Consider the following 18704-nt stretch of genomic DNA (forward strand, 5'->3'; position numbering starts at 1 on the left):
CTTATTCTACCTCAAAAATATTACTGGAATATAACGCATTTTTCCACCACAAATTATTGAAACTATTTACTACACAAATTAAACTTAAAAACATAAAATATAATTGTGTTTGCTCGCAAACGAAAAAAAAACCGACTTCAATTACATCGACGAGTAATACAACGTAGATCGACGAAAAAATTGTCAAGTAAAAACGCATTATTAGATATAACTCGAAAAGTAGTTGTTAGATCTCAAATAAATTTATATGAGACCAATTGACACACACCACCTTTCGATTAAAAGAAAATTTGTCGAAATCGCTCCACCCAGTCAAAAGTTCTGAAGTAACATACATAAAAAAAATACAGTCGAATTGAGAACCTCCTCCTTTTTTGGAAGTCGGTTGAAAATGATTGTTTCATGATAAATCCATATTTCTAAAGTTGAATAAAACTAAATGAAATTGAGTTTTCTTAAACAACACAAACTTTTAAGTGATTGAGATCATGTAATTGAGTTCTTGACTTTTAAAATTAATTAGTACTGAAACGAGTATAGTAGAGGGAAAATTAATTTGGTGCGAAAGTCTCCATCCTCAGCCACAATGAAAAATTTCATTAAAATTGCGATATTATTTTCGACGTGTTTTAAGATCTATCGAGCTTGCTTTGATTAAATTATTTAAGCCTTTTCAACATTAATAAACTTTACTGTATCATAAGAGGCTTCAAAAATCTCACTATTGGGCACAAAATTCTCTCCTGTGGATGAGAAAGATTTGAGGTTATAACGTCTAATATATACAAACGCGTCAAATTTAAGGGATAATTAATGCCTATGTTTTGAGTACTTTAGACAAAGGACTTTTAGGACTTCGGGACAGAAAGAAAACTACGACGATTCATGTATAAAATAATTATTCCACCATATTAAATTTACAATGACGTCACTTAGCTACTCTTGCATAGCCGTCCAAAAAGGTTAATGTCGAATTATACTTTCATCAATTGTTGGTTTACGATTTTACAAAAAAGTGGCTAAGTAAATAGCCAATCGAGTTAGATAAAAGCTTCTAATAAAATAGATAAGCACTATGGTAAATAGAGATGGTTAATAAGATTTGGAGAAATTGGGATTTTAGTTATAAACTTACAATTAACGTGCCGAATGGTCAAAACTTATTACATTAATTTATTTATCATTAAGCCCGCCAATATTGATTTTAAAGGACCAATAAAATATTTTTTGAATTCGCAATTAATAAGTATCATATTATTTTGTTAAATATTTTTAGAGTAAATAAATAAATAATTAGAAGCTGATGAAGATTATGAGCAGTCGGAAGGTGTCTAACAAGGCTCGTTTGGCTGTGCATGAGGGGGTTTTACTACCGACATTCATGTAGGGAAGTGAAAGTTGGGTATGGCAGAAGAAACATGAAAGCAGAATAAATGCAGTTGAGATAAGAGCGTTAAGTAGTATGATAGGAGTTAAACTGAGCGACAGGATAAGAAATAGTGAGATAAGGAAACGTTGTGGTCTGAAAAAAGATGTAGTGACAAAAATTGAGAAAGGTATGCTCAGATGGTTTGGCTATGGCGAGAGAATGAGTGATGAACGATTGACTAAAAAAGTGTATAAGGCGAGTGTAAATGGAAGGGTTGGAGGGGGTAAACCTAGGCGGACGTTTCGGGGCCAAATAAGGGTCTTGAAAAAAGGCCAGGTCAAGAGTACCCTAAGCCGAAGAGCATGTATGAAGGGAATAATGAAAGTGGACGAAGCGAAACAAGAATGTAAGGATTGTAGCAAGTGAAAAGAAGTTGTGTCTGTCTACTACGGGAAAGAGGCGTGATTATACAATGTATGTATGTAAGCTAAATACACAAGTCACTCAATCTTTTTATAAAAATATATATACTGTTTTAAACCTGTATCAATCTCCACTTCATTTATCCATTTTAGTGTCACTAGTTTTAGGCATTTACTTACTGCGATAGAAGAGTACGCGTTACAATATTTGCACAATTTTTATGGTAGATCGCTTCCGCTACGAATTAAAAACCATAAAACAAACTGTCGCACTGCAGTGCGCGCTAAACTTTAGGACCTGTGTACATTACTGACACTGCGTGGCATGATATGCTATCCAACGAATACCTATGAATCATAGTAAATAATTTCAAAACTAAATTTTCATTATCATCGGAGATACACCAAGCGCTTAAGTCGATAGAACGCTCACATCAGTCAAGACAGCCTTTGTGATTTCTAACTAAGATTTCTACACCGTATTAATACAATATATTACTTTGGTGCCGATTCGCTAGCAACAAATTCTGTTTTACCATATCAAATATACGAACATAGATAATTTTCTGGTAACCACAATCTATTCGCGTTCTGCATTTATACATTACCTATATGCAGTTCTAGTAGCATCAAATTCTACTTACTGTGCTAAACACCAAATATATGTACATACATTTTTACGTGTAACGTTACATTTTTGAAGTAAAACTTCTTTACGTACTCTGGACTTGAGAAGTAAGCTGGTGAATGCGCGCGGAGATCGTTACGAACAGTGTGATCGGGTAAGGCGAACGGATAAAAAGAGAGATGTGAGCACACATTTTCTTTCTCTCTTTCTCGCATAGCCAGTTACGTTTCGTATATCTAAGGCTGTGCAGGCCTATTGCTAAAGAAGTTTTACTTAGTCGTTTGGTCTAAAGCACACTCATTTTTTTACTTTTTTAAATACGACTATCGTGCAAGGAGATAAATCAGCTTTTATCACAAATGTGTGTAAGCCTTAACTGAGAACGACAATAGATCCCGAAATCGAATCAGCAGTTACCACTACATCCCATCGGGGTCGTTACGATAACGTTTGTCCTTTGTTATTGGACATCTTTGTGTTAAGCTAAATGTTTGAATCAATGATTGTTTTGTAACCGGATCTCTTTTCTTTAATCTTAAATTTTATATTAAAATTTAATTATTTTGTATTGATGTAAATTTAGTTTTTACTGACGTTAAGAACAAAATTAATTCGTTGATAATAAAAAAAGAATAAGCGTTTTAACTTTCAACTTTTGATAATATTTTAAAGTTTTAAGTTCGAGAAATTAACTTAATTTTTTTACTATCGAAAATCACGATTTAATATAGAAGTCGACTAATTTATGATCAATGTACAAAAGTAGGGAAGTATGAAATTAAATTAAATTTAATTAATTTACATGTCAGACACATCAAAGAGCTCGACTTAACGAGATACGGCCTATCGAACGGAGACCTCTTGGACTCGGGTCTAATGTACGGCCACAATGGAAGACAATCTGCGAGCGACTTAGTCCGACAATTGGAGGAGATTTACTGTGGACCCATCTCTTACGAGTTCTCGTACTTAGAGGTAGGTTAATTAAGATATATATTACATCTCGCTAATCCTTTGAAATGAACTTTTGTTCAAATCCTCAGTCTATGATAAAACTAGCTGATTGTTGTGGATTCGACTGGATAACTTTATAATGACGATAGTAAAATAAACGTGTAATAACTCCTATCCGACAAGATAGGTAAGAAATATATATTAATAGTTTAAATTGAATGCAACATTAATATTTTGTAGCATGAATATTTGTTGCAATTTATTTATACATATTTTTATTATTTGGACGATTTTTATTCCACATCTAAATTTCGCCAAGCCGGGGCGTTAGTTGTTAGTAAAACTTAACTTCTATAAAAAAAATGCAAGCAAACTACACCGAGATTTTGCTCTGAATTCATTAATTTCGCACACGAACTCAATTTTTTTTAATGAAGAAAAACAACTCTTTAATCATTTTTCTAATAAAAAATAAATAAAAGTAAAAGTAATACTTCACTCACATTTGCAGGGCCATTTCTATTCTTGTCTAGTTACTTTTAGCCATTTAAACCTGGCATGCTCAAGATTATTCCAAAGACTTGTTAATGAAGACAACAGCCTAATTTATGAAGTCTATCAGAGAAGTTATAAATATTAATGAGACTTCCTGAGAACGCTCCCTCTCAAACACAAATTAATGAATACCGTCTCATTAAAACACGTAATATTTTATTGATACTTAAAGCTTCATTTAAACTTTGACTTTCAGGAAACGCTTACATGTTTATATTACAATGAAATAACGTTTTAAATAAAAATTAAATATTTTAGTATAATAGGAGTGTCGACTTAAGTTAAAACAAAATTATTTAAAAAACAACACTCTTATCTCAGTCTGCTTTTCTTTCTTACTTCTTTTTCTCTTTCTTTTTTTGTTGTATATCAATTTTTGTGCGTCCCAACAATTGTTATTTATCAATATTTCACTGATAAGCTAAAAGTTCAAAATCTTACACGGACATTTATTTTACGACACCCAACCATCAGTATAAAAATGTTCATATGTTCAAAAAAAACCCTCATTTTGCTTATCAACAGTTCACTTTCGAACATGTTTAATCTCTTCTACAAATATAATCGATCTGCCAAATAAATAAAATCTACCACCAGACAGAAGCCGAACGAGAATGGTTCGCAAAACGCGTAGAAGCTGGTAGCGATAACGTTGACAAGGAACGGCAGATAGAAATCTTGAAAGAGCTTCTACATTCACAAGTGTGGGACAAATTCCTATCGATCAAGTATCCCACTGTGAAGAGATATTGCGGAGAAGGAGCGGAGTCTCTACTGACGTTCTTCTCGACTTTGTTCAGATTAACTGCTTCAGGTAGGTAACCTAATTACTTTTTTTCAGATTAATGTTGATTTGTTAGATCGATAGATGTTTCACCAATTTCAGAAAATGAGGAGTTTCTCAATTTGATTGTATTTTTTGATCTGTGGTACCTTTCTTTTTGAGCTTTGATCATTTAAATTTGATCGAGATGTGACGGCTAATTTTTGAGATATCTCTAAAAATAATTCATTTTTAACTTCTCATTTTATTATTTACCGATGTAACTTGATGTCGGTTGTTTTTCGTTTGCGAGTAAAAAAAATCCAAATAGGTTTATTTCATTTCACCCTATCACAATCCACTGGTGGACATAGGCCTCCACAAGTTTGCGCCAAAAATAGCGTGAACTTCTGTGTTTTACCAGGCAGGCGGATTGGTGACGGTAGCGCTGACTTTGTCGCACCAAAGACGCTGCTGCCCGTCTTCGGCCTGTGTATTTCAAAGCCAGCAGTTGGATGGTTATTCCGCCATCGACTTTTTAAGTTCCAAGGTAGTAGTGGAACTGTGTTATCCTTTAGTCGCTTCTTACGATACCTACGGGAAGAGAGGGGTGGGATTTTTTCAAATTTAAAGCAAATTATTAAATAGTTTAGATAGGTATTGTTTAGTATTCTATGTTTTCTGTAATGCACCTAAGACACAAAGTCAGACATTAATTTGCTCCTATATAAGAAGAAGAATTGGAACGTAATCCCCACGGAGATTTATTATGGATTAGCGGACGTTTATATGTGAAGTTAAATGCATTTTGTACGACAGAGCTTAAGATAAATACACAAATGAAAGTTATGTTTTGGTTGATCGTAGTTCTATCTATTGAACCATCTCTATTTAAGTTTCAAAAAACTTTTAAAATTCAGTAAGGAGTGAAAACTTCATAGACATTTAAACAAAGTATACATAATTTTAATATAGTAGTTATATTACGTCGATAAAATTAAATAATACCTAATTCTATAAACATGATCTCATTACTTATAATTGTAAAGAAAATTATATATTTGTTGTGTATTTGTTTGTAGTAAAAATATTAGCCGACTTCAAAAAAGGAGGATATTACTCAATTTGATCGTATATATATATAACTTCATCGTTTCGTTCATTCATTTCATTCATTTTCATCATTCATACATTTTCACCATTCGTTCACTCGGGGATAACTTCATCGTTTATGATCCGATTTTGATAATTCAGTTTACATTTGATATGATACAAGTAAACTAAGTCCCTATATGTTCCCTGTGGAGAAGCGATTCTCGTTTCATTAAGAAAAACGAGGAAAAAATCCTTAATATTGCGTCGTTGAAGCAAATGAACATACGAGTTTCGAAGCATTAAAATTTGTTTTAAAACATACAGGAGAATTCTTGCAAGCGAGAATTTTTCTGTAATAAAATTTCAGTGTTAGACTAACCCGTTGGCGCTTGATTTCTATTCTATTAGGGTTGTGAGTTCAATACCCGCTCTGAGTCTGGGCGCTATAGATGTTTATTCAAATATGTATTATTAATACATACATTAAAAAATTTGTATATCAAGCTGTTACTTAAAACACGCACTTTGCTTGCCTTAAGAACAGACTACCATATATACACCAAAACCTATAAAACCTATAAAGGAATATACGTTCGTGGTGTTCTAAAAAAATATTATTCATTCAATAAATTTGAAAAAAAACTATATTAAACTATACCAGCGAAAATAAAAATATGTTGTTTATAGTACTTTATGAAAGCCCAACGATTTCTTACTCTCATTCACGATGAACCTTTAAAACAATTTGTTTGTAACAAGTTAAAAACAACGCGTTGGATTTTTATATATATTTAAAAGAATAATATCTCAAGGAACTTTGCAAGTTTAATTTAGAACGCAGGATAAAATACTGTTTCGATTTCCACATGACAAAAATGTTTGTATGTGCCATACAGATCTTTGACACTGTTTGGGGATTAGTGTTTGGCTTGTATGTGTTTTCCTGATTCAAGAGAACATCCTACTGGGTCCAGTTGAGTGTGAGGCGATAATTAATTGATTTATCATGCTTACAATGTGAACCAGTAGCCGTTATGTATAAGTACTAACTATTAATTAATCCAATAATTTTTTTTATAGAAAACATACAGCATGTAGTAATGGCGATGGCACACAGGGGAAAATTGAACGCATTGAGTGGATTACTGAAATGTCCACCGGTTAAAATATTCCACAAATTCAATGGAAACCCGGAGTTCCCTGAAGAAGTTAACGCTGCATGTGATATATCTACACATTTAAGTGAGTTTTACAAATTTATATATATCTAGGGTCAGCTAGTATATATACTAGCTGACCCCGCAAACGTTGTCTTGCCAAATCTGCTATTTACCCCCCTTAACGGGGGGGAGCATAACTTAGGGGTATGAAAAATAGATGTTAGCTAATTTCCAGACCTACCCGATATGCACACAAAATTTCATAAAAATCTGTTCACCCGTTTCGGAGAAGTATTTTAACTAGCATTGTGACACGAGAATTGTATATATAAGATATATATATTTATTTATATGAAATTACTATCGTTAGTTGTACTTAAACTCGAGAACTGCTTAACTGATTTGGCTAAATTCGTTTTTTAAAATATTTGAATTGGTCAAAGGAAGGGTTAAAAAAATATTTATAAATTGCAAGAAAAGTACTAAAAACATCAATATTATTTTACCATACAAACTGTTTGTACAACAACTTGTTGTGTGTAGGTAACAACACGAGCAATGCGAACCGACGCGAACCGACGCGAACCGACGCGAACCGACTAGACGCGACGTATTGCACTAACTTAAATCGATGTAAATAAACGCTACAATATGTCAAAGTTTACTGTCTGATAACAATTTAACGTTTTTATGTCGCGTCGCTTCGGATAGCGCTATTTTATTTAGTCCCTATGGAGGCCGTTTATGGAGACATGTTGTAAAATAACGGTTAATAATGTTGTAGCCGTAGGAGCCGTACTCTAGACTTCTGCGAACGACGAAGAATAAAAAATACTAGTATAAAATCTTTCATTTCAGGCGTCTCCAGCGACATTACAATCGATGGTAAAACAGTTCGATATTCTCTTATCAACAACCCTTCACATTTAGAGGTAATTATTACTTATTTTCATTTAATTAAATTCTAATTATTAAACAAAAACTTACAGACCGTACAACAACTCTTTGTTTCGAAATAAAAACAGAATCAATTTATATGCGAATCAAATCACAGCTATTAATAAATTAAATAATTACAGGCAGCAAATCCCGTGTCGATGGGTAAAACTAGATCGAAGCAGTTACAGTTGAGAGAGGGTGACTACTCGCCCAACGGCGACTCCAGATTCGGTGACAAAGTTTTAAATGTTCAGGTAAATCGATTCGGTTATTTTGGAGCTTTTGAAGTACAACTTCCTCAAGTACGCTTGACGTGGGGAGTAAGCTGGTGAATGCGTGACGGGAGCATTACGAAAAGTGTGATTGAGCGAGGCGAACGGAAGTTGAGAGGGAGATATAAGTTAGAAGGAGCTGAAGAAGTTTTACTTCGTGTGGTCTAAAGCACAATCGTTTTGTTTTTTTTAATGTTTACGTAAACCAATCATCGAGTAGCCGCTGGATTCAGAGGGCACACGGAGGGAACGGATAAAGTGGTGAACATCAGGAGAGATCTATATCCAGCAGTAAACTATTAAAGCCTGGTGGATGGATGGATGGAACCAATTATATTATTTTAAACTTTATTTTTTTTAAGTTTGCTATTTTAACTGACTTCGAAAAAATGAAGGTTCTCAGTTCGACTTTACTTTTTTATGTGTTAGGTCAAACATTTTTCTGGATGGATGGATTTTGATGATGATTACTTTTGTCGCAAGCTGGCGCTTATGCTGTGGTCTGAGATCAGTACCTGTGTCAGTTGCAGATGTTCTGGCTATAGGTGTATTTCGAAAACATCGCTATCATACTCCTAGTTATCTCCAACTACATGACTCTTACTAGTAATTTTTTTTATTTCTTGACTTATTACGGAATAGATTAAGAAATAATTTTTAAACTTGAGCGATCTGCGGATTCGCGTCTTTGAGGTGCGGGATCCCGCAGGTCATTAAGTGTTATAACACCGAATGATCTGCGGGATAAGTTTGTAAGTTGCGGGATTACAATCCCTAAATGGCATAACACGTAGGATAAGATTAAAATTTAGATACAAACGAAGCAGTAGGCACGGTAGTCTATATTATGGGTTGGCGAACTTAATATAATATTTATTATAAAAAAATAATATATATTTGTATTTAAAGATTCATGGTGATGCAGCGTTCACCGGTCAAGGAGTGAACCAGGAGACTCTGATGCTTACCCAAGTACCCCATTTCGAAGTGGGCGGGTCTTTGCACGTCATTGTTAACAATCAGGTAATTATGTTGATTTATAATTTATCTGTGACAAATCGTGAAATTATAAAAGTCTCAGATTCTAATAAGAATATAAAGTTATTTTTTTATATTGAATAAAAACTATCATACAATAATTATTATTTTAGGTAGGATTCACTCTACCGGCCAGTCGCGGTAGATCGAGTCGCTACGTGACTGATTTAGCGAAGTCCATCGCAGTTCCTGTCATACACGTGAACGGGGATCATCCGGAAGTAAGAACCTTTAGACTATTTGACTAATCACATGTTATTGAAATAAACAAGACAACCCCCACAAAAAAGGAGCAGACTAAACAATTGGCACTTATCAAGGTGGGTGAAACTCGAACCTTTCCTCGTATATCTCAAAAACCTATGCCAAGCAGTAAAACTTTATAGATTATTGCAGTAACATCAGTCTTCTTTTAATTTATATTCAATTAAAAAGCCCAGCTGAGTATTAACCATAACCACAACAATATAAACGTAAACTGGAAGTGTATAGTTGCATACAAATATTTGCCATGAGCGGGTATCAAAGCTAAGACTTTTAACCGACTTCCAAAATGGAAGGTTCTCAATTCGATTATATTTCGAGTTGTGTTATACCGGATACCTTTTCACTGAGTGTACCGATTTTGATGATACTTGTTTTAATCGAAATCTGATGCTTGTCTTGTGGTCCAATTTAAATTTGATCGAGATCTTGTGGCTACTTTTTTTATAATATTTGATATCACGCAATGAAGTGAGAAACTAATATTTCAGTTGGTAGTAAAAGCAACGAACATAGCCTTCGAGTATCAACGAAGGTTTCGACGCGATGTCTTCATAGACTACAACTGCTTCCGGCGCTGGGGACACAACGAGCTCGACGATCCTACCTTCACCAACCCGCTACTCTACCGACATATACACGGCAGGAAGTGAGTACACGGGTCTATATACATATATAATTATATACATATATAAACTCAACGGACAATACTTTTAAACAGGATTTTCTCTTGTGTCGGGGGTTCGGAAAAACACACAACACACAAGCAGAAACGCCCAGACCACGACAAACGTCTATATGGCCAATACAAATGTCTGTTGTAAGCGGGTATCGATCCCACGACCGCCAGCACTCCTGCCACTGCTGTGACCGCTGCGCCAACGCGTCGTAATATATACGTCTAACTTTTATGTAATTGAAAATAATATAGTACGTTATTTAAAGAGTAACTGCGCAGGGTCTTGCCGATTCTTCTCTGCAGAATCTATATTCCGAAATAATGGTAGCTTCACTTTTGCCTATAATTAATGAATTAAAACTAATCAAAAGTGCCTTTGAAGCCAACTTGAATAAATTGATATTTTGATTTTAAATATATTCACCTTTTATAAATTGTCCTTAAATTTTACTTACAAGAACTTTATTGATGTCATTGTGTTTATCTTTACTATTGATGTGTCAAAATAAATAAATGAAAGCTTCAAGCTCTTGGACTGTAATCGTTGTGCAGTGAAGTAAATAAATCTAAATCTATACACGAGTTACACGCCAATGACACATTCCCTAAGATATTCTTCAGAATATTCGTAGTATTTTTATATCAATAGTGGCAAATATATTTCCGATTTATCTGAACGGATGAGGAAACATTCGCCAAGATGTATAACTTATTTATTTGTAAAAAAATCCACAGCTTCATCTCAAGTTTTGAAACCTAATATCAAACATTAATAATATAATAATAATAATAATTAAATATATACAACATACACACACGGTCGTCTGTTCCTAAAGTAAGAAACTTAATGCTTGTGTTATACGTAACAGACGACTGTTATAGCTACATACTTTTTTGTATGTTTTTTTTCATATAAATAATACTTAGCGCGCGTGAAATCGCAAGACACAGCTTGTATAATATAAAAGGCGCTATCAACAGATCAATTCCAGACACATACGCAACGCGTCTCCTCTCCGAAGGGATTGTCGCTGCAAGTGACGTGGAAGAGATTAGTTCGTCGTATCACAAGTACCTGCAGACTCAGTATGAGGCGGCCAATTCTTATGTGCCCGAGGTAAATATAGTTTCACGTTTATTCGACTACACAGATACTATTTACTACCCGACTACGGCAAAGCTAAAAGGAGAGTTATAATTTTAGCAGTCTATGTGTGTATGTTCATCTGTTCCCTCATATCTCCCAAACTACTAGTCATATTTAGACAAATAAGGCATTATTAGAAGCTTCTTACTTCGTCGATAATGTACATATATCTTTATATGTAGAGTGAGATAATAATTATTATTATTAATTAGGAAGGAGGCTCAAATTATCCCGCTTCCTAAAAAAGCTAATGCTTCCAACCTTTGTGACTTCCGACCAATCTCCATCCTCCCTTTCCTTTCAAAAATTCTCGAAAAGCTAGTTTTTCACCAGTTAAACCTTTTCCTCAACAAAAACTTGCTTGCAGTCCTCTCCAATCTGGCTTCCGCAAAGGTCATAGTACGGTTTCAGCTCTAGTCAAAGTTACTGATGATATTCGATTAGCTATGGACAATAAACAACTCACAATTTTGACTCTACTTGATTTCAGTAATGCATTCAATTGTGTTGATTATGACATCCTACTGAGTGTGTTGCGTTCCTTCAACATATCTCCATCGGTGACAGATTGGTTTCTGAGTTATCTCAGGGGGCGTCGTCAACGCATATGTCTTGATGAGGCTTTCTCCTCATGGTGCGATGTCCAATCTGGGGTACCTCAAGGCGGCGTTTTATCTCCTTTGCTTTTTTCAATTTTTATTAATTCAATTACTCACTATATTTCTTCTCACTACCACATGTATGCAGACGATATTCAGATTTATCGCCATTCCACGCCTGAGGATGTTGTGAGTGCAATCAACTTAATTAATATGGACCTTAAAAAAAATTCTGATTGGAGCAAGCGATATGGGCTTAGTATCAACCCTGGCAAGTCGGAAGTCATTGTTATAGGCAGTCCTGGCATGATCGCAAAAATAAATAATTTACCACCTATTACCTATAATGATACTAGCTTGCCTTACTGCTCCACTGTCAGAGATCTCGGCATTCACTTAGACAAGACGCTGTCATGGTCGGATCATTTAAAGGTAATTACTAAGAAAACTTTTGCGACACTGAGTTCGTTACGTCGCCTTAAATCCGTTCTGCCAATCCCTACAAAAATTATGTTAGCAAACTCTCTTCTCTTATCCATTCTAGGTTATGCAGATGCGAGCTACACTAATTTGACCGAGGACCAACTTAATAGGCTTGAGCGACTTCAAAATCTTGCCATTCGGTTCATATTTTGTCTACGCAAATTTGACCATGTTTCGGAGTTTCGTTCCAAGCTCAAGTGGCTTCCTATACGCCTTCGCCGGAACCTACATATTCTTTCTCTGTTGTACTGTGTGCTATTTAATCCAAATTCTCCTTCTTATTTAAAAGTAAATTTATATATCTCGGCGAAGCTTCAGAATTAAGAACATCTCGAAGACTTATGCTGAAGCTACCCGTACATAAGTCCAAGTACTTTAGTCAGTCTTTTACTGTTCAGGCTATTAAATTATGGAATAGTCTGCCCTTAGCCATAAGGGAGGCCAAATCACTGTTGACTTTTAAAAAAAACGTTAAGGATTATTATCTTAAAATGGAGACGATTTAGTGTATATATGGTGCAATCTCTTTTCTTTTTTTTTTTTTCTCTTCTCATTTTGTTTATAATATATGTATATTTGTGTTTATATCATTTCATTTAATTGTTATCTTCAATTTACGTTCATTGCTTACATACTTTATTAGTTTATAATAGAATATATATATTATATTATATTTTTATTCTTCTTTTTATTTATTTATGTATTTTTTATGATAGTGCTAATGATAATAATAAATTCTTTATTTTATTATAAGTATTTGATTGTAGACATTTGTATGTAAGTTTATTATACATCTACACCACCTACCCAATTTAGATAATAAGTTTCCTTTCTATGTATGGGTTGTCTGGAAGAAATGGCTAATTAGCCATAGGTCCGCCCATTGTACTTCACTGTCTGTAACTATCTTTATGCTTTGTTTGTAATTTATTTGTGGTGTACAATAAAGTATAAAATAAATAAATAAATAAATAATTTACGTGGACATTAAAATCCCCGGTTTTCTCCTCAAGGCTAGATCTTGCTTAGCCAACTCCTTATGTTATCGAAATTAATATTCAACAAAATAAAGTAAAGGGATACCAAAGTGGATTGGGTGGGATTTGCTTGATAATTAGAACTTTGAGCTTACATTTTGACATTGTTCACCTATAAGTTGATTGTCTAAATAGCCGGCAAAGAACTATGAATGCTCTTTCTATAACCCTGGCCTATGTCATCCTTACAAACCACCTTATTTTAAAGAAGATTTAATTTTATCTGTAGTAAAAGTAGTAGCTTCTGTTATTAATATCTCTCTCTACTGTGACATTTAAACAAATCAGCCCTTCTTAGAGAAATCGAAAGCTCATTCAAGAAAAAATATTTCACACTGATATTTTTATTTATTCCCTACATCTGTTCTATATTTGTTGCTACTTCCCTATTTCTGTTCCCAAGGGGCGCAAACGATACCCTATTACTAACGCTATCCGTTAGCCTGTCCATTCATCCATTTAATATAGAATTATATCTTTTAAATTTAAGCTTAACGAATTTTCCATTATAAATATTGTAGTAGTTTTATTATAAAACCATTTTTTATGATTAATTATAAAACTAAACCTGTCTTATATAAAACATTAGTACAGATAGGCACTTTTTTAAGAATGTTTATTGGAGTTCCGCACATTGACTCCACTCCTCCTCCTCTTTCCACTTTATAGGACGTAAACAAAGTTGACAAAGATGTTTAATACATATAAACCTTGCGTTCACGATCCCCAGTCCCACTTGACCAGTCTTATTCAAGTTGTTTCTCTTAAATTGTACTTTTTCCAGGTTTCTTATTACCAAGATCAATGGTCTAGTATTACTCATGCGCCCAGGGCTATCGAAATTTGGGACACCGGTGTCGATAGAGAACTCTTGAAACTTATTGGCCGGGCATCTGTTTCTACGCCTAAAGATTTTGTAAGTTAAATTGTTTTATTTGTTTCTTTTGTTTCTTGGATTGGTTTTCTTTGTTCCTTAATTTATACAAAATGTGACAGATTTTTTTTTGGGTTTTAATAATGAACTATTTAAGTAATCGACTGTTAATGTTGTATTGCTCAGTTTGATAAGTTACATTTAATGCCTTTCTTTTGTTACTGAGAGATTACTGAGCGAAATTATGACAATTTTAGTTGTTTCATTTGTATTTCAATACAAACTTAATTGTTTCCTAACTAAATTTATATAATGATCTGTGACGTTATTATTGCTCAGCGCTGACCTCACCTCGTCTTGCTCTGTCAGAAACATTACTTGATTCCTTAAAAGTCAACAAAAATGTCATTAACACCATTGTATGATTACAATCAAGCACCGGCCTAATTAATTAGTAAAAAATTAAGATGACTTGAGACGAATTTACCACTGATTTGCTAAGAATATAAGCGTAGCAGATTCAGTTAAAATATTTACCTTAAAAAACTGCAGTTTAACCTACAAAATAGCGGTTAAGAACGTGCTCCGGCTCTTTTTGAGTGATCTTGATATCGCGTATTTATTTTACTATTTTTTTATCTACCTTCGTTGTATTACTTGTTGATGTAACAGAAGTTGTTTTTTTTTTATTTGCGAGCAAACACAATTAAAATTTTACAATATATACCAGTACGTGTAATGCTTACACCTACTGTTACAAAAGATCCGTTTAAACAAATTGCGGAGTTTCTTGTCGGTTCTTCTCTGCAGAATCATCAATTCGAATTTTAAAAATACTTGTAGATGATATTTGAAGGTACTTTCAAAGCCTATTTGAATAAAGGTTTTTTTCTGAGTTTGATTTTCGAATTTAATAAATAAACCTTTATAAACTCCCAAATAAAACGTAAATTATAGCTTACGCGTACTAAACGTATTTCATTAGAGTAATCGTTATAGGAATGTTTGTCTTACTTAAAATAATTTAACGAACAAAGGATTCGATACTTTATAATAACTCTAACATAGTTTAAAATACATTAGCCAGATAGCTCCACATGCAGAGAAAACTTCGTACGTAGTAAGATATAACTAAGTCTCAAGTGTGGTTAGGCTTAAAACTTAATTAAATTATTAATTTTAGTGTTGCGTCGAGTACATTATGGAAATGAAAATTTAAAGGTTATAAAAACCATTGTATCGAGCAGCGTTAAAGTAATTTTATTTCAGTTATTTATTTCTTGTATGTATGAATATATGTTAAAATATGATATTTCGTGTTCTCTTCCACGTGGAGAAAGCACTATCCAGCTGTGGGATAGTACACGCTGAATCATGTCGTGGGATATTACAGTCTGAATCATGTTACCTTTACAGACGACTTTTCCATAAAAAATAGTCAGTGATGAGACCATCTTTTCTTTGTTATTTAGTTTATATGGTTTGTTTTCCTTTCAAGCAAAATGTTCCTGTAATTTACTTATACAAACTTATATGGTATTGATAAGCGTAATATTTTGTTTGTTGTTCAAATATATGAGTTATTTCAGCACACATGAATTGTGTCAAACAGAAAATAACAATCCACACTCTAACAAATAACACTCCACAAGTAGGTATCAAAAAAATTGGCACCAGAAAAAATAACATTTCAGACTGTGACCTATTTACATAGAAAGGAGCAAATGTATAAACATTTAAGAAAGATACAAGCTCGGCCTAGTGTAAACGCTAGTGAGTCATGTTATAATTGTAAACAAAATGTAATGATTGCTTTGTTGCATTGTTTTAGAATAAGTTTTGTATGTTAAGCCTCGGAGAGCACGATAAGCTGTCGGTCATTGTTGTTATCATGTACAACCTGATAGCGATCGTTACTTACACTAGGGAATATATCCGTCAACAACAGTTGAGCAGCGTGGTCGCTCCGACCCTAATGAACGGAGAAATAAGCCTATACCTAGCAGTTGGATATCACAGGCTAAATAATGTTAATACCTTAACTATTCAAGTCAATGTTTTTTATTTATTTATCCTGATATTCACTTTTTTAGCAACATAACACTCTATTTAGAAGCCTGCAGTCTTACCACATCACTACTATTCCATAAATAATATATAAAGTCAGTATAACTTTCCGTTTTATAAAATTCACGGACTAAATAATATATAATAATAATAAAAACGGTCCCAGTCGTACAATTAGCTTAAATACCAAGGATCTTTAGAAGGTATTTTAAGGTCAAATTGTTTTCAGACGAAGTCTTCAGTTCATCAGAGAAAGAGAGTATCGATGAAATAAGAAATTACTTTACCTTTTATAAAATCAAATTTAAAACAGTTCAACAATTATCATAAATATACGTGGACTAGGGTTGTCTCGTAATATAGATAAAATAACGATTTTTCAAAAAAATTATAGTTGTTATAGAAAAATTAATACTGTATCGAGTATATAATATAGGCTTATTCCTTTAACAGAATGGCATTTCTTCTTTAAAGATGAAAAATCAGGCCTAGCTAGCCAATCAATAAACGGAACTAAGAAAAAGCGTTTCTAGCGATGCAAAAGTTGGAACGAAATCTAATGGCTTCTTCATATTTAACCGCCCCTATTAAACCCCCTTCTATAGCTACTTCATATCATTTATGATATCTACAAGAGTATGAAACCATAGCATTCGATCAAGCTCGATATCTAAACACGACATTTTCACGACACTCGATCCCAAGACGTTAGTCGTAGGGCTGGCAGAGGCGACATACTGATGCAGTACGCACGCGCACGCACGCAAGCACACGCACGTGCACTCACTCACGCTCACTTGCAGACAGGCATACATCACCAATCATCAACACTACTACTTTAGACGTCGGGGTATAAAAAACAGTGTATAAATATATTATTTATTATTATATACAATGACATTGATGTACGCACGTACTTACACACACACACACACACACACACACACACACACACATGCACACACACACACACATCCACATACACACACACAAACACACACTCACCATTTGTTGCCTTAGTTCTTGTATGTTCCAATCAAATAAACTTTAATCTTTTTATTTTTATTTTATTTTTTAAATTATAAACTTTAAATGCATTATTTTTGTTTAAACTAACGGAATCGTATTAAGCTAATGGAAGGGACTGGACCCCACGACACAGGGAATCCTAGTGTGGGGACCAGAGACATACTGTTCTTGTTGTGACTAAATATAACTGATGTAATATATGTTAATATTATGTACTAACGTTTGAAGAAATAAAGATTATTAAAGATTATTAAAGATTAAAGATTTTACTGCTTAAAGTTAAATTTGACTACAAAAATATAATGTATATTGTTAGCTACTCAAAATAAATTTGACTTTATAAAAACACCGACCTCTGTTATTATTTACGAAGGAATACAGAAAAGTTCTAGAAACTAAGTTAGAAACTCATCGGTAACGCTTTACATAATTTAGATACGCTCGATTAAATATAATGGAAAGTAATAAACGTAATTTCAATTAGGAATTTCTTGAGGCTATATAACTAAAATCTTGTTTAGGCATATTTATAATAAATCAACTGACAGTTCGATTATATATTGGTGTAAGTAGGGTTCGGTCCCAGCATACAACAAATGTTTATACCCTGTTCTAATTCTAAAGCAGCTGTGTGGGGAAGAACCTCGATCTTACAGAAGATCACAGCTTAATGACACTATTTTAAAGTAGTGTTGTGCTACTATGGTGAGTAAAGTGACCAAAGTTTCTTGACAAGGTCGAGGGTCGGCAAAGCGCTTGCGGTGCTTCTGGTGTTCCAGGCATAAATTACCGAAACCGCTTTCCATCAGGCGGGGCCGACCTAACTCCGACTTAATCATATAAAAAGGCTATACAGACGTTTGTCGTGGTTCGGGCACTTTTAATTAATTGTAGTGTGTGTGTTTCTGGACTGTATGGCTGTAATGTTGTGTAAACAAGATTTAGATCATTGTGAGAGAATCGTATCAATGCAATAATTTATTTATAACTAGCTGACCTTAAGAGCTTCATACCGTCATTTTTTGTGTGGGTATTTATGATTTTCTTACTTAATTTCTATAAACCTTGTTTTTATACTAAAGAATACAGCAAGAATTAACTTAGTTCAGTCGTTTACAAGTTATACGTGTACGTATTCAGCGATTGATTGTCATTAATATAGAATAAACGTAATGCAGTAATATTATAAGAGGGTAGTGTGTGAAAGTCAATTCAAAGCTTGATTAGACTACTTGTGATGTTCGCTGATGAAAATGTAATCCCGGTATTGTTACTGTTTCCATTAGGTCTCCCTTTGAGGACGACTTGTATTGTTTGTATGAGGTCGAAA

The 18704-nt window shown here is 33.7% G+C and overlaps 1 protein-coding gene across 1 annotated transcript in view; it reads left to right on the forward strand.

Moving 5' to 3' along the window:
- The window catches only part of LOC123657781 (probable 2-oxoglutarate dehydrogenase E1 component DHKTD1 homolog, mitochondrial), a 35254-nt gene that overhangs the window by 4958 nt on the left and 11592 nt on the right, over window positions 1-18704 (forward strand). The window contains exons 3-12 of the mRNA XM_045593294.1: window positions 3229-3394; window positions 4526-4742; window positions 6867-7028; window positions 7805-7878; window positions 8026-8139; window positions 9067-9180; window positions 9309-9416; window positions 9951-10108; window positions 11120-11255; window positions 14189-14320. Coding sequence (XP_045449250.1) covers window positions 3229-3394; window positions 4526-4742; window positions 6867-7028; window positions 7805-7878; window positions 8026-8139; window positions 9067-9180; window positions 9309-9416; window positions 9951-10108; window positions 11120-11255; window positions 14189-14320 — 1381 coding nt within the window. The remainder of the gene's footprint in view (window positions 1-3228; window positions 3395-4525; window positions 4743-6866; window positions 7029-7804; window positions 7879-8025; window positions 8140-9066; window positions 9181-9308; window positions 9417-9950; window positions 10109-11119; window positions 11256-14188; window positions 14321-18704) is intronic.

The sequence above is a fragment of the Melitaea cinxia genome, chromosome 11 (assembly GCF_905220565.1).
Source record: "Melitaea cinxia chromosome 11, ilMelCinx1.1, whole genome shotgun sequence".
Classification (NCBI taxonomy): domain Eukaryota; kingdom Metazoa; phylum Arthropoda; class Insecta; order Lepidoptera; family Nymphalidae; genus Melitaea; species Melitaea cinxia.